At 28.1% G+C, this 12,950-nt stretch overlaps 1 protein-coding gene across 1 annotated transcript in view; it reads right to left on the bottom strand.

The window, feature by feature from the left end:
* Positions 1–417: 417 nt before the first annotated feature.
* LOC147073488 (uncharacterized) overlaps positions 418–12,950 on the bottom strand; it is a 58,470-nt gene continuing 45,937 nt past the window's right edge. The window contains exons 4-6 of the mRNA XM_085945123.1: positions 2,645–2,778; positions 1,236–1,437; positions 418–626 (exon numbers count right to left, since the gene is read on the bottom strand). Coding sequence (XP_085801249.1) covers positions 526–626; positions 1,236–1,437; positions 2,645–2,778 — 437 coding nt within the window. The 3' untranslated portion in view covers positions 418–525. The remainder of the gene's footprint in view (positions 627–1,235; positions 1,438–2,644; positions 2,779–12,950) is intronic.

Raw genomic sequence — 12,950 nt, 5'->3', positions numbered from 1 at the left:
TGAATTTAGATACTAAACCGGCATTTCCGGCTTACTTCCTTTTTACAGAACGTGTATTTAGTTGTATACATTATTAATATCTAATAAAAGCACTTTTCGAAAAATCCAGGGTAACGCCCTTTTTCCTACACACAGTCGATAGTATGCCTTTAAAACTGGAGAAGCATAGCACAGGATAAGCAGTTGTTAAGAGATCGGTCAAGAATCATACCAAATTGTAGAGCCGTTTAGTTTTTATTAAAGAAATTTGTAGATGCATTATTTTTTTTTTTTGAGTAATTCGTATAATTTAATCTGAGAAATAAAAGAAGATAAATCTTTTTAAATAGTTTTATTTTCAAATTAAAGATAAAATATTTACAATAAACATACAAAAAAACAACTTTCCCATTCGTTTTATTTCGTATAAAGTATCACATTTATTTTAATTTACATTTATCGCAACACTGTCTATAATATTATATTAATGTAATAGTCATATTATTTTTTTATTTAAATATTTTACTTGTTTTTCGAAGATTATTTTCAGCTATATTTCGATAAAATTAGTGTAGATTGTAAACAGAAAAATAAAAATATGCAGTCGAATTTTCCAGCCCAATTCTTCCCTGCATTACTAGATGTCACTGAAATAGAAAGAAAAAACGAAAATAATAAACAACACATTCGGCATTACGATGATGTTATTATCAAAGACATTTTTTTTTTGTAAAATAAGGATTTCATTGTCAACACATTTTGATTTTTTGGAAATACCTACGTTTTTTTAATTAAATTGGATAATAAAATATTTTAGGTACAATAAATCCATAAATTAGTAAAAAAACTCTATATTTGAAAGAGAACTCATTTATTACACTATATTTCAATTATAAATTATAAACATATTTTTTATTGATATCTTAAAATGGAAACCTCCCATTGAATTAAAATAAAAGTTTTTCTTTGTTTTTATATAAACAATACACCTAACTACAGGTAAGTATATTATATATTTCGTAAATTATATTGTTTTAAGTTTTATAATTCTATTAGTAGATCTACAAATATCATTTTACTTTGTCTTAATAAAAAAAATATAAATGGAAAGCTACACAGTGTTTCTTGATAAAATTGTTTAGTTTTAAAGCAACAACAATTAATATTTAAGAAAGTTGAATTTTAATAAGAAAAAATAATAATTTTGGTTTTTTTATTTAACCTTGTGATTTCTATTAAATTTATAATAGCTGTACCTTTTTCTAATCTTGGAGCTCCTCTACTTGATCTTAGTTGAAGTTCTGCCGACTGACTATAGAGGTGGAGAATCCTGGCGATGCATCTGAGAATTGGAGGACCACTGCTGAAGTGTTCAGGGAGAAGAGAAAGAGATATTGACAGTTGAGCTTGAAACAGGCCCCTGTCAACTTCGCGATGCTTTAGTTGGCCGGGACTGATCTGGTGGAACAATTAACATAAAAAATATTTATTATTAACCACATTATTAGTATGTAATATTAGCATAATATATAATATAATATAATAATAAAGAGAAAATTAATATTGTCTACAACTAATGAAGTTTTTTTTTACATTACAAGTCACAAAGTCTGATTATAATAGTATTATAATAACTGGATACCACATCGATTAGAAAAATGAAAATTGAATTTTAAGAACATTAGTTAATAATATGACATATTAATAATGGCAGCCAAGCAACTAACGCGTCAGCTTATAATTTCATAAGTCCCAGATTAGAATCCTGGGTGTTTGGCAAGGACACGTAATATTCATAAACCAATTCTTTTATTCAATAAATAATTCACAAGGTTTGAACATGTAACATTGTGACGCTTGACGGGATTTGAACCCGTATATCCTATGGTATCACGCCAATATGCTTTAAACAATTAAGCTACATACCTCCTACTTAATTACGATAATTTAAACAGGCGTCGGTTAGTAATTAAGGCAATTAATATTCCTGGATTTAAAACACGAAAACCGATAGTCAATAATAACGTAATTTGATAAGCATTTCATGTAGGACCTGCAAGTTTAAATTATCATTATAATTAGGAGGCCTAGTAGGTTAATTGGTTAAAGCATATTGGCGCGATAGCAGTGGATATACGTATTCAAATCCCGTCGGGCGTCGTATTTTTTGCTAATGTGATTTTTTCTTGTAGGTATATATCTGAGGTGTTTTCTAGTTAAGTATGTTCAACACATATTATTGTTTTTTTAGCGTGTATTTAAAGTCAGACTATGGACCTAATAGTTTGAGCAAGTGGCTCACATGCATTTCTCGTAAAAACAAAAATTTGTTAGGATCGAATATGGTAAAAAAAAAATAAGAAATGTTATTCGTATATTTATCATAATATGTAAAAGTGCATAGTATATAAAATTATAGGTTAACTACGGCTTTCAAAAACGATATAAATCGAATAGTAGTACATACAATGTTAGTAATTAAAATTTAAGTTTGTTTTTAGTGTTTGTTGACTTAAGGAATTAATTAAACTTGCTGATTTACATAACATACTATGGTATGTGATGCTTTATTCTCTTTAACGTAGCTTTTAATAAACATGCAAGATATGAAATTCTAGTCAGTAATTTACTTCGTCGAAAACGTACTTAATAATATACTCCTTACCTCCATATTATTAATAAGGAAGGTGATATTCGCCCTGGGTCTCGACGGAGGAGCGGTACAGTTTGCTCGTAAGATGTCGCCTGGATCGTACAATGAGTGCTCGGACACGATTATTGGATCTCCTTGAGGAATACCTGAGAAAAAATAAGAAAATACTATCATGTATTATTTATAAAATAGAAGTTTATTATTTTGTTGTTCAAGTCAAGTGTAAATAAAGACTGGATATACATTTCGTGAGTGATTGAAAAAAATGCATATTAATGTGACAAAACATTGCAACTACAAAATTATCAATAAAGAGTTAACAACACAGTTTAGTTTAGTAAGCGTGTTTTATTGAAAGCAAAATGTTCTATTTCACAACGTTTTTATTAGCTCGTATTCTTGTTTCTCCGGTGGTTGTTTGTCTAGTACAAATCTTGCAATCGATTTTTAACTAACTTACCGACTAGCATTTGAAACTTTTAGAATATATCAGAACAGGATGCCAATGCATTCTTTAAATACTTTTAGCCATCTTTAAGCAGAATTGAATTCATTTTCAGTTAATTCTGTTTTGTATGGAAAGTTATTTCAGAAAGTTCCGTAAAAAATAAAAGACTATTATTGGTTGCTAAGGGGGTGGTCTAGCAACTAAATTATTAATATATACGTGCGTTACTATGGAAATCAAAATGAAATGTCAAAATGATATTTCAGTATTCTATATCTGTTTGTTTATTTGTTTTTTATTTACTTCATATCAATTACAAGTTAGAGCATAATATTATGCTCAATATTATTGAGCATAATAATTCAACAGAAAATTTAAAAACATATAAAAAGTTCTTTTTATCTTATTATTTCTTTTTAACTAAAAACAATTTCAGCTTGGGTATCTCCAAATTTTCCATTTTTTAATTGGTATGTAGGTATTATAACCAGGCCTTCGAACGGTTATTTTTTTCGTTTCAGTCTTCATTCCGGTTCAATTAAAAAAATATATACCGGTTCAGTTCCGGGTTTCGGTTCAGCTCCGATTTATTAATATTAAAATGTTTCCATCACCTAAGACATGTTGCGCCTACGATAACTGAAGTGTGGATTACCGAGTAATATCATGTTAATGCGCGTGTTTGAACATTTACCTACCGAACCGAAAAAAAACAATATTTTTTATCAGGTTCGGTTCCTGTTTTAGTTCTGACAAAAATAACGATTTTTCCGATTTTCGGTATTTGGATTAGTTCCGGTTCGAGCCCCTGGTTATAACAGATGTTATAACCATAGAGTAAGAATTAAGGCTAGAGAGAGAATATTAAAATGTATGTATATATGTGGCGGTTTTTATGTCATTTTATATGGTTAAATTAATGTGAACACGTTGCATAGTTCAATTTGTATTTTCCAGAACAATTGATTCCAAAGAATCCAATTATTGGATTGTCAAAAATATAATAATTAACACATTTTACTTCTATAATAACCCGTTTTAATTGCATTTTTTGATATTTCAATTTTATAATCATGCATTTTTCTAATAATTATAATATAGAATTTATTATATCATAGTGAAAACCAGATAACCGATATTCTGGGTAATTATCATATTATGCATCCATGGACTGAAACTGTATTCGGTTTAAATCCGTTTGCCATACTAATCTTATGATTTTTGTTCATGAAAATATATTTTTAATAAATTTGTAAGTGTAAGTATATGGTATAAATTAATGGATACGATCAGATGCTTATAATATACTTTGTGAAAATATATTTTCATAACCAGACAAGATAAGCTTAGTATAGCACACGGTTCGAAACCGCATACAGTTTCAGTCTACGGATGGCCTAAACCCTATCATTTTTATCAGGTCAGTTACAGTAGAGTTAATCATTATAACAATAATTACTTTATGTTTATGCAAAAATCACATTTAATCAAAACACACCGCATTATTTGCCTAATCACTGATCAGCCAGATACCGAAAAGTTAATTTGACGGAATATAAGACGTATGTTACAATTTATTCCATCTCATTCTAATCTACATCACTAAATGTTTCTGAAATATATTCCTGTTGCACTCGACTATATATTTTTCGGGATTTTGACGTAACATTATGCCAATTTTTAAAGTATATAACAAAGAATATGACTCTAAAAGCTGAGATACAAAACCATATTTTCCTTTTTACGCCATTTCCAATATCGGACTTCGGCAATTATTTTGGCCTTCTTTACCTTGTTAGTCACTGTTTTAAATAGGGATGGAATGCTGAGATTAAAACAGTTTCTGAGAATCTTGAGATAAAAAAATCCTCTAATACGTAAATATTTTCTTGAATGATAATATTTAAAGGTTTTTTTCCTGATATGGTTAAACTTTGACAACTTTCTACTTATTAAAATATTTCTGTATCTTTTTTCATCCTTGATATTCGTTACTTTGTTTCTTTAGCTAATACGAAGCATGCATCTGTATTCTCTTCTGTTAAAAGATTTAAGTTTTATAAGCATTGATTCTTTGAGTACCCAGTAACAGTGCCGAAAAACTAGTATTATACCCAGGTTCAAATCATGGCCACATAGTATTTTTGTATGGTCCCAATAATTATCATCTGGAATACAGCCAGATTATAATATAACGGATGGCGTTCTCCCCAAAACATTCCATTTAATTTACTTATTCTGTTAACTAAAGAAGATTTTCTTATACTAAAAAGTTACCTGGCTGAAATTTAAAGCAATATTTTTTTAAACTCTAAAATAGTTTTTTTACTGATATTGCTAGTTATACAAAATTAGTTATACAGTTATTAAAAATGTGTCTTTATTTTTTTAATGTAAGTATCTGAAAGTTGCACATAAAAATGTAAAAAAATATAATGACCAAATTTGTTACATTACTTTAACAAGAAACTTCTTAGTTTTATATATAATTTTATATTTCCGTTTAAGTAGATGTCTACTTAAATGGCAATATAAAATTCTTTATAACAACTACTAAGAAATTTTTAAATTGTACATTATAATTTTAATGGGTTTGAAACAATGGAAAATTTTTGCATTTTGTAATAGAATTTTTTTTAATTCCCTACTGAATATTAAAATTTTAACTCGTCAAATTTCGTATGAATACCTCCAACTACAAATGGTTTATGTATCCCATTCCATACAGAATGTTGTAAAAATGCTATTAGTTCGTAATAACTAAGTATTTTTAAGAGGAAAATTTAACGTTGCATTTTTAAGTAAGCACATATTTAGTAGCGCTCCCTTTACGATACAAAGATAAAACTACAATGTCGTACTGGATTGTTTTAAAATATATTCGCTAGCGTTCTGGGGAAGACGCTCATACATTGTGACACTTTGTTGAAAGGTTGGCCAGATAGCCCATTTCTATGGTGGAGGTTAAGATAGCGTTATCTTTATAAACCAAGGTAAAAAATACTCATTTCACACGTGATGGCCATATACTTATTAACCAAGGTTGAAGGGTTTTTTTTATAAAGAGACTAAAACTCTTTATTCAATATATGCGACGTTTTTGGTCAAAAGAGAAGAAAAATACTTGCATATTTTATGTAGCTTTCTAAACTTACCAATATAATATAATATAACATGTCGACAATGTATATAACCCAATTACGAAAAGCTACCAATTTGTTTATTTGATATAATTATTAATTATAAGTAAAATCGAATGCGTCTTTCAATAAAAGACTTAGTCGTGAATTCAAATAAGCAATACTTTGACATTTTTCATAATGATTTCTATCAACTCAGAATAACGTTGGTACCTACCGTCAAATGGGGTTATTCCGCCTTCGAAGTATAATTCTGCCTAGTAATTTTTTTTTTATAGTTTTACACTAGTAAATATTTCAAAGACAAAATATTTCTTTATAACCTTATTGTCAGTTAGTCATATTGTATATTTTAAACATCTATAACTTTACGTTAGTTCATATTATAAAACTTGACTTTTGTAATTGGTGTGCATATGCAGGTCGAAAAATCATCATTTATCTACCAGAAATAAAAAAGTTACGATATTGATATTTTTACTGTCCATTCCATCATATGTTAGCAATAAGAATGCATAGCTATATTAAAATAGACTTAAAATACGCAAAGCGGACTTGTACCGAAGAGCGTCATGAGGTTTTAGGGTAATTCCGCCTGGGGTAGGGTCATCAAAACACTTTGTATTAGTATAATTTTTTATTGTCTATTATTTATTAGTGGAATGCCAAAATAGGTATTACAACACGATTATTATTATGACGTGTTCGTTAATAAACCAATTTGAAAGAAGCACGATGAAATTGATATTGGCATCTTATAAAATTGTGTAAAAAGTACTTAAATATAAAAATACACATAAGCATAATAATTTAATTTGTATCTTTTTTGTCATTAGATGTAAGGGCCTTAATCAGTTTTTATATTCAGTTACAAAGATACTTTTTGTTATATTTCTTTCAAAAACACAAAAATAAGCATAAAAAACAATAGTTTTATAGATTATAATCGTACTTAATTAATATGCACGTTAATTTGTTAGAACATTTAATATTATGAACATAGTTTATGTACAAAAAATAATTAATTATATTTTTTTCACAACCATAAGTTCAATCTACAAAATGTATGCACGTGTCAGTGAAACAAGGGTGATTCCGCCTAGAAAATTTTGACGATGCAAAAACACACAAAAAAGAAGAATGTAGATGGGTTATGGTATTTAATATGTTTGCAGTACGTGTTATGACTATTATTCTACTACATTGCTGTTCTCTCTAATAGTAATTATGACTTTGACGGATTTTTTTAAGTAGGCGGAATAACCCCAAGACAGTGTAATTACGCCTACATATTTACATCAGTAAAATCAATGTATTAGAATGTAGATAAATAATAATATTAACTATTTTTAATAATTGCAGTTAAGTATTATATAATCATAAAAACCACATAAATATGGATACGTAGTACAAAAAAAATCAGAAAATACAAATTGACAACACGCCGTAGAAAAACTAGACGGAATAATCCCGTTTGAGGGTACCTACTTCTTATACCTGAGATTTAATAAGAAAGTCATCAGTGAAGCTGTTGACGAAATTAACGTGACATACTGCGTAAGTAAAATTGAGATTACTTTATGTTAAGCATAACACCATTTTAACCAAGTAAATAAAAAAATAAGCAGAATAATAAAATTGCAAATAGGGGGGGGACATGCTTGTCGAAGGTCAAAATTGAGTTTTTATTGTATTTTCAAACCATGATTCTGGACACTCCTTAAACGTTGTAGATAATCTATTTATATAATTTTAAAGTCTTATTATCTTTTATAGTTATTTTAAACATTTGATGAATGCATAAAGTATTTTTGTTACATAAAATAGTATTCTTTTAAACCTCTCGCTCTAATGTTTTAGAAAATAGTCATATTTCGGTACATAACTGTGCAGTGGTGTTAAGATTTTTTACGTTTATTAATTTTTAAACGCATTTATGAAACCATTAGTATAATTTATTACGAAATAATTTTTGTAAAATATTCACGATAAAAAATTATATTGATAATCTCTGTGATCCCAAATTTGACAAGAATTAGGCATTTTATTATTCAAAAATCGGTAAGATTAACACATTTGAAGATGATTCTAAAGATACTTATTATAAGTTATGTCTTTGACCATTCAAGTGTGATAAACATCTTATGAATAATGATTGCTTTATAATAATTATTGACCTAAGAATAAGGTAGTGTTTTTTTTGAAATATGCCATTTCTTTTGTCATTCCCTAGTGGTTAAGCTACAACATACGGCCGTAGCCATAAATTGACAAACTATAATTAAAGTAGGGAGTAAAATTATGTTAACGCGCGTGTTTGAACATGTACCTAACCGAATTTTTTTTTATTTTTTTTAAACGGTACATGTTCAAACACGCGCGTCAATATCATTTTACTCCCTACTTTAATTATAGTTTGTAAATTTATGGCTACGGCCGTATGTCGTAGCTTAACCACTGGGGAATGACAAAAGAAATGGCGTATTTCAAAAAAACACTACCTTATTCTTAGGTCAATAATTATTATAAAGCAATCATTATTCATAAGATGTTTATCACACTTGAATAGTCAAAGACAAAGCTTATAATAAATATCTTTAGAATCATCTTCAAATATGTTAATCTTGCCGATTTTTTGAATAATAAAATGCCTAATTCTTTTCAAATTTGTGATCACAGAGATTATCAATATAATTTTTTATCGTGAATATTTTACAAAAATTATCTCATAATAAATTATACTAATGGTTTTATAAATGCGTTTAAAAATTAATAAACGTAAAAAATCTTAACACCATTGCACAGTTATGTACCGAAATATGACTATATTCTAAAACATTAGAGCGAGAGGTTTAAAAGAATACTATTTTATGTAACAAAAATACTTTATGCAGTCATCAAATGTTTAAAATAACTATAAAGGATAATAAGGCTTCAAAATTATATAAATAGATTATTTACAACGTTTAAGGAGTGTCCAGTATCATGGTTTTAAAATACAATAAAAACTCAATTTTGACCTACGACGAGCACGTGGGCCGTTAATTAACGTTTGTTTATGTGCAACTACGTCTATAAAATTAACTTATCGTAATTTAGTATAGTTTCACTAATAGTGGTGACTGGTTTTTATCGTTTATATCAAGATACACACATTATTATTTTGTATTTAATGTTGAGTAGAAACAAGGGCTTAGGAATGATAGATTCTTTATTACAGAAGTAATATATTTTTAAAAATTTACAAGTCTCACGCTGTTCAACTTGTTTATATATATTTATTCAAATATTATTATGTGTCCAAGGTTTTTTTTAAATGTATATACTTACCAATAATAATTAACTTGATTACTAGTCAGCGTCAGGATCACTCCATATTTTTAATATATTTTCTCTTATATGTTTGTTTTGAGATTTTTCAATAAACATCGATAAATTCTTAAATTATTTGTTGAATAAAAAATAGGTGGTTTATAAAATAACAATCGGTATTACAATCGGTATATAGTAACAAATAACTTTAAAAAGTTAACTACTGTTTTTTTAGTTTATAGCTTAGCTACTGATATCCCGAAGGAGGACTACAGATCGTGAGTTACGCACGATTAGCAGTTTAAAGAATCACAATTTTCAAAGTCGGTTTCATGGAAAATATTTTTATGTTGCCTATATAGAAAAACTATTCTAATCTGAATGTGAGTAGAGTATTTGCTATTTTTTTATACAGTTTATTCATATTTTATATTAATTAAATTCATTCATTATTGACTAAAAATACTTTCACTGTATTTATTTTCACAAATATATAAATTTATTATTCAACATTATAATCTACTGTTTTTTTTCACAATAAATAAATAGAATGAGGGGATCATAAATTTATTATTTAAACAGTAAATGTATTTTATTATCAAGAAAAGACAAAAAAAATGCTAATACGCAGTAATTGGATACTTAAAAACGTACTACATAGGTATCTTATTAATTTACATAAAACGTGTTTCTAAACAGAATAGGGTAACATTTTAAGTTTATAGACGGCACTTTCTAAATGCATCACTGTCGGTGGCTAGGTTTTGACTATTACATGATTATCAATTAAATTAGACCTAAATTTATAATGAAACATTTGATCCCATTAAGAACAAAGTTACAGGGTGGTTATGTCATATAACATCCATATAGATTTCTTATTCCAGAAGTAAAAATTCGCCTGGTATAGGGTGACAGTCGCAATTACTCGAAGAGATTAAAAAGTAAGTGCTTTTGAACGTGACATAAATTTTAACCAAAAGAAGGCGAGGAATATTTAATTTGCTTGGCGACCACTTAAAGAAAACGCGAGCGATCTAGCATCAACTGTATATTTAGAATATGAATGCAGACTTTTTAGTAAAATTTTTCTTCTCTTTATGAATTTCCGTTTATAATGAAAGAAAGCAATTCTCTATTCTTTTTAGGAGACTCAGCATTTCCTTTTTGGTAATTCTCGATGATTTTATAATTTTTAGTACTACGTACTTGGTATTTACAAGATAATATAATAAATATTTTATCTGACATATTGTGTTTCATTCACATAGTAAATATTATCAATTATAAAACTCGGTTTTAACCTTTAGGGCAAAGCATTTTTTCTTCATTTCAAACCATTCTCTATCATTTTGCATCATATATTTAATATCTTAAAACAATTTCAATATAAATATAAAAAATATCTATCAGAAATTTGGAAAAACTATAATTTATGATGGTTTTTTTTTATCAAGCAGTGCCCATTCAGGTGTTTTTTTTTGATTTTTTGATATATTTTTTTCAAATAAAACAAATAAATAATGGATGTACCTACATAATATTATTTATTTAATCATAAAAAAAGTTAGAATTCAATTTTTATTTTTTTACACCCATTTACGTAATACTTTTCAAAACATAGTATGTAAAGCGGTACGTTACATTGCTTACAAAAATAAGATATGCGTTTTTGCTCTCTAGCCGTACCACAATAAGCACATCGACAGCTCTTTTTCTTAGATTTACTCATGAACTGAAACAAAAATAAAACATAGTATCGTAACAGTACCTACTGACCTACAACATTACGTTTAATTGTTGTAATAGTGTTTTGCGAACGATTGACGTACGCTTCATATTAGATGGTTTATTTCGTAACCAGAGAACGTTTTCGACAACGTCTTGCCGCACTAAGGTTGATAATTTGATATTTAGTGTATGATTTATAGCTCATAAATGAGGTGGTCGATAAATAAACCGTTTTTGACCTTTGCCCTATAAAGGGTTTTAAGTGTAGGTATATCATAATTTAATTATTTATCTTCATCGGAATCTCATGACTAAGGATCTCAAAGCTCATATCAGTGGGAAAACTGTTAATTTGGAGCATTTATCTCCAGGTTCTACTTTATTCTATGTGATCATCAACATGACTAAATCTTTATTTTTGTCTTAACCATCTAAGCCTCTGAGATATATTATAAACAAATTGCTGAAATAGGAAATTTTACTACATCCATTTGAGTCATTTAGTGTATTGTATTTTTCAAATATGTTGCAGTTTTATCGTAGTATTTTTTTCTATTGTTATTCCCTTTTAGTCTCTCATCTATTTTCAGCAGAGATCTGTGATAATTATATTTTTTGGCCATAAATAATTATTGTAATTTATTTATTTAAAAATACACGTTAAATACATAACAAGTTATTAATTCAGGACGTACACAACATGATATTTAGAATAAAAATTACAAGTAATTAGTTAGAGAAAAAATAAGGTAGAGAAAACCATTTATTCAACGGAAAATTCACAAGATTTTGAGAATGTAATATTCCATATATTGAACATAGATAACCTTAAAACTCCTCAGAGACATACCCACTAAAAATATCATATTTGAAAAAAATATAATGCTCGACAGGGTTTGAACCCGTATAACCGTAACTTCTGCAACAATGTTACCAAGATATTGACATAGATTTTGAGCAACATGTCCAGCGACATATTGCTTTACTTGTCCCGTAGTGTGACCATGGCCTAAATATTCTTCTGATATTTTGTTAAGTTTGAAAAGTCTTATCAAACAAAATATAAAATTAATATATCAAAAAAATAAAAGCGATTCAAAGGAAAAAGATAGAGGATACATGTTAAAAACCCAAATTTTAAACAGGTTATTAAAAAAAACTATCGAATGAAAACCGAGTAATAATTATTTTGTCTGGACAGTCTAGTGATTTGACAAATAATTTATGCACAAGATAAATAGTATAGTCTTATTTTGTTACCTTAAATCTAGGATCGTATTGATGTGATAATACGTTGAGTATTACAAACGTACTGCAATAATACGTATGCATATTATGTAAAAGTAGACCGAATCACGTTTTTTGCAATAAACTTTATCAGGGAACAAAGACCTATTTAGACGCAGTAAAAAACACACTTAGGGATATTAAATCAGGACGATTGCTGACTCCACTGATGTCTCAATAATAAATCGAAGGCATGCTCAGTTACAAGTTTCGGCGGAAACTATTTGGAATCCATTACGCTAATGAATTTCACAAAATAAATTTCCATCGACATCTGCCGCCTCCTTCGAAAAGTTTCCGACCCAATTCCTGCGAACGGCAGTGCTGCCATCAGGTGTGGAAAATTTTTGCAATAAATTCGCCAATTTTCCCGATATTGCGACAGGGCTTTTTGTTATAA

The sequence above is a fragment of the Rhyacophila brunnea genome, unplaced genomic scaffold (genome assembly GCF_057557595.1).
Source record: "Rhyacophila brunnea isolate RB1 unplaced genomic scaffold, BYU_Rbru_1.0 scaffold_18, whole genome shotgun sequence".
Taxonomy (NCBI): Eukaryota; Metazoa; Arthropoda; class Insecta; order Trichoptera; family Rhyacophilidae; genus Rhyacophila; species Rhyacophila brunnea.
This window is presented reverse-complemented; position numbering and strand designations above follow the sequence as displayed.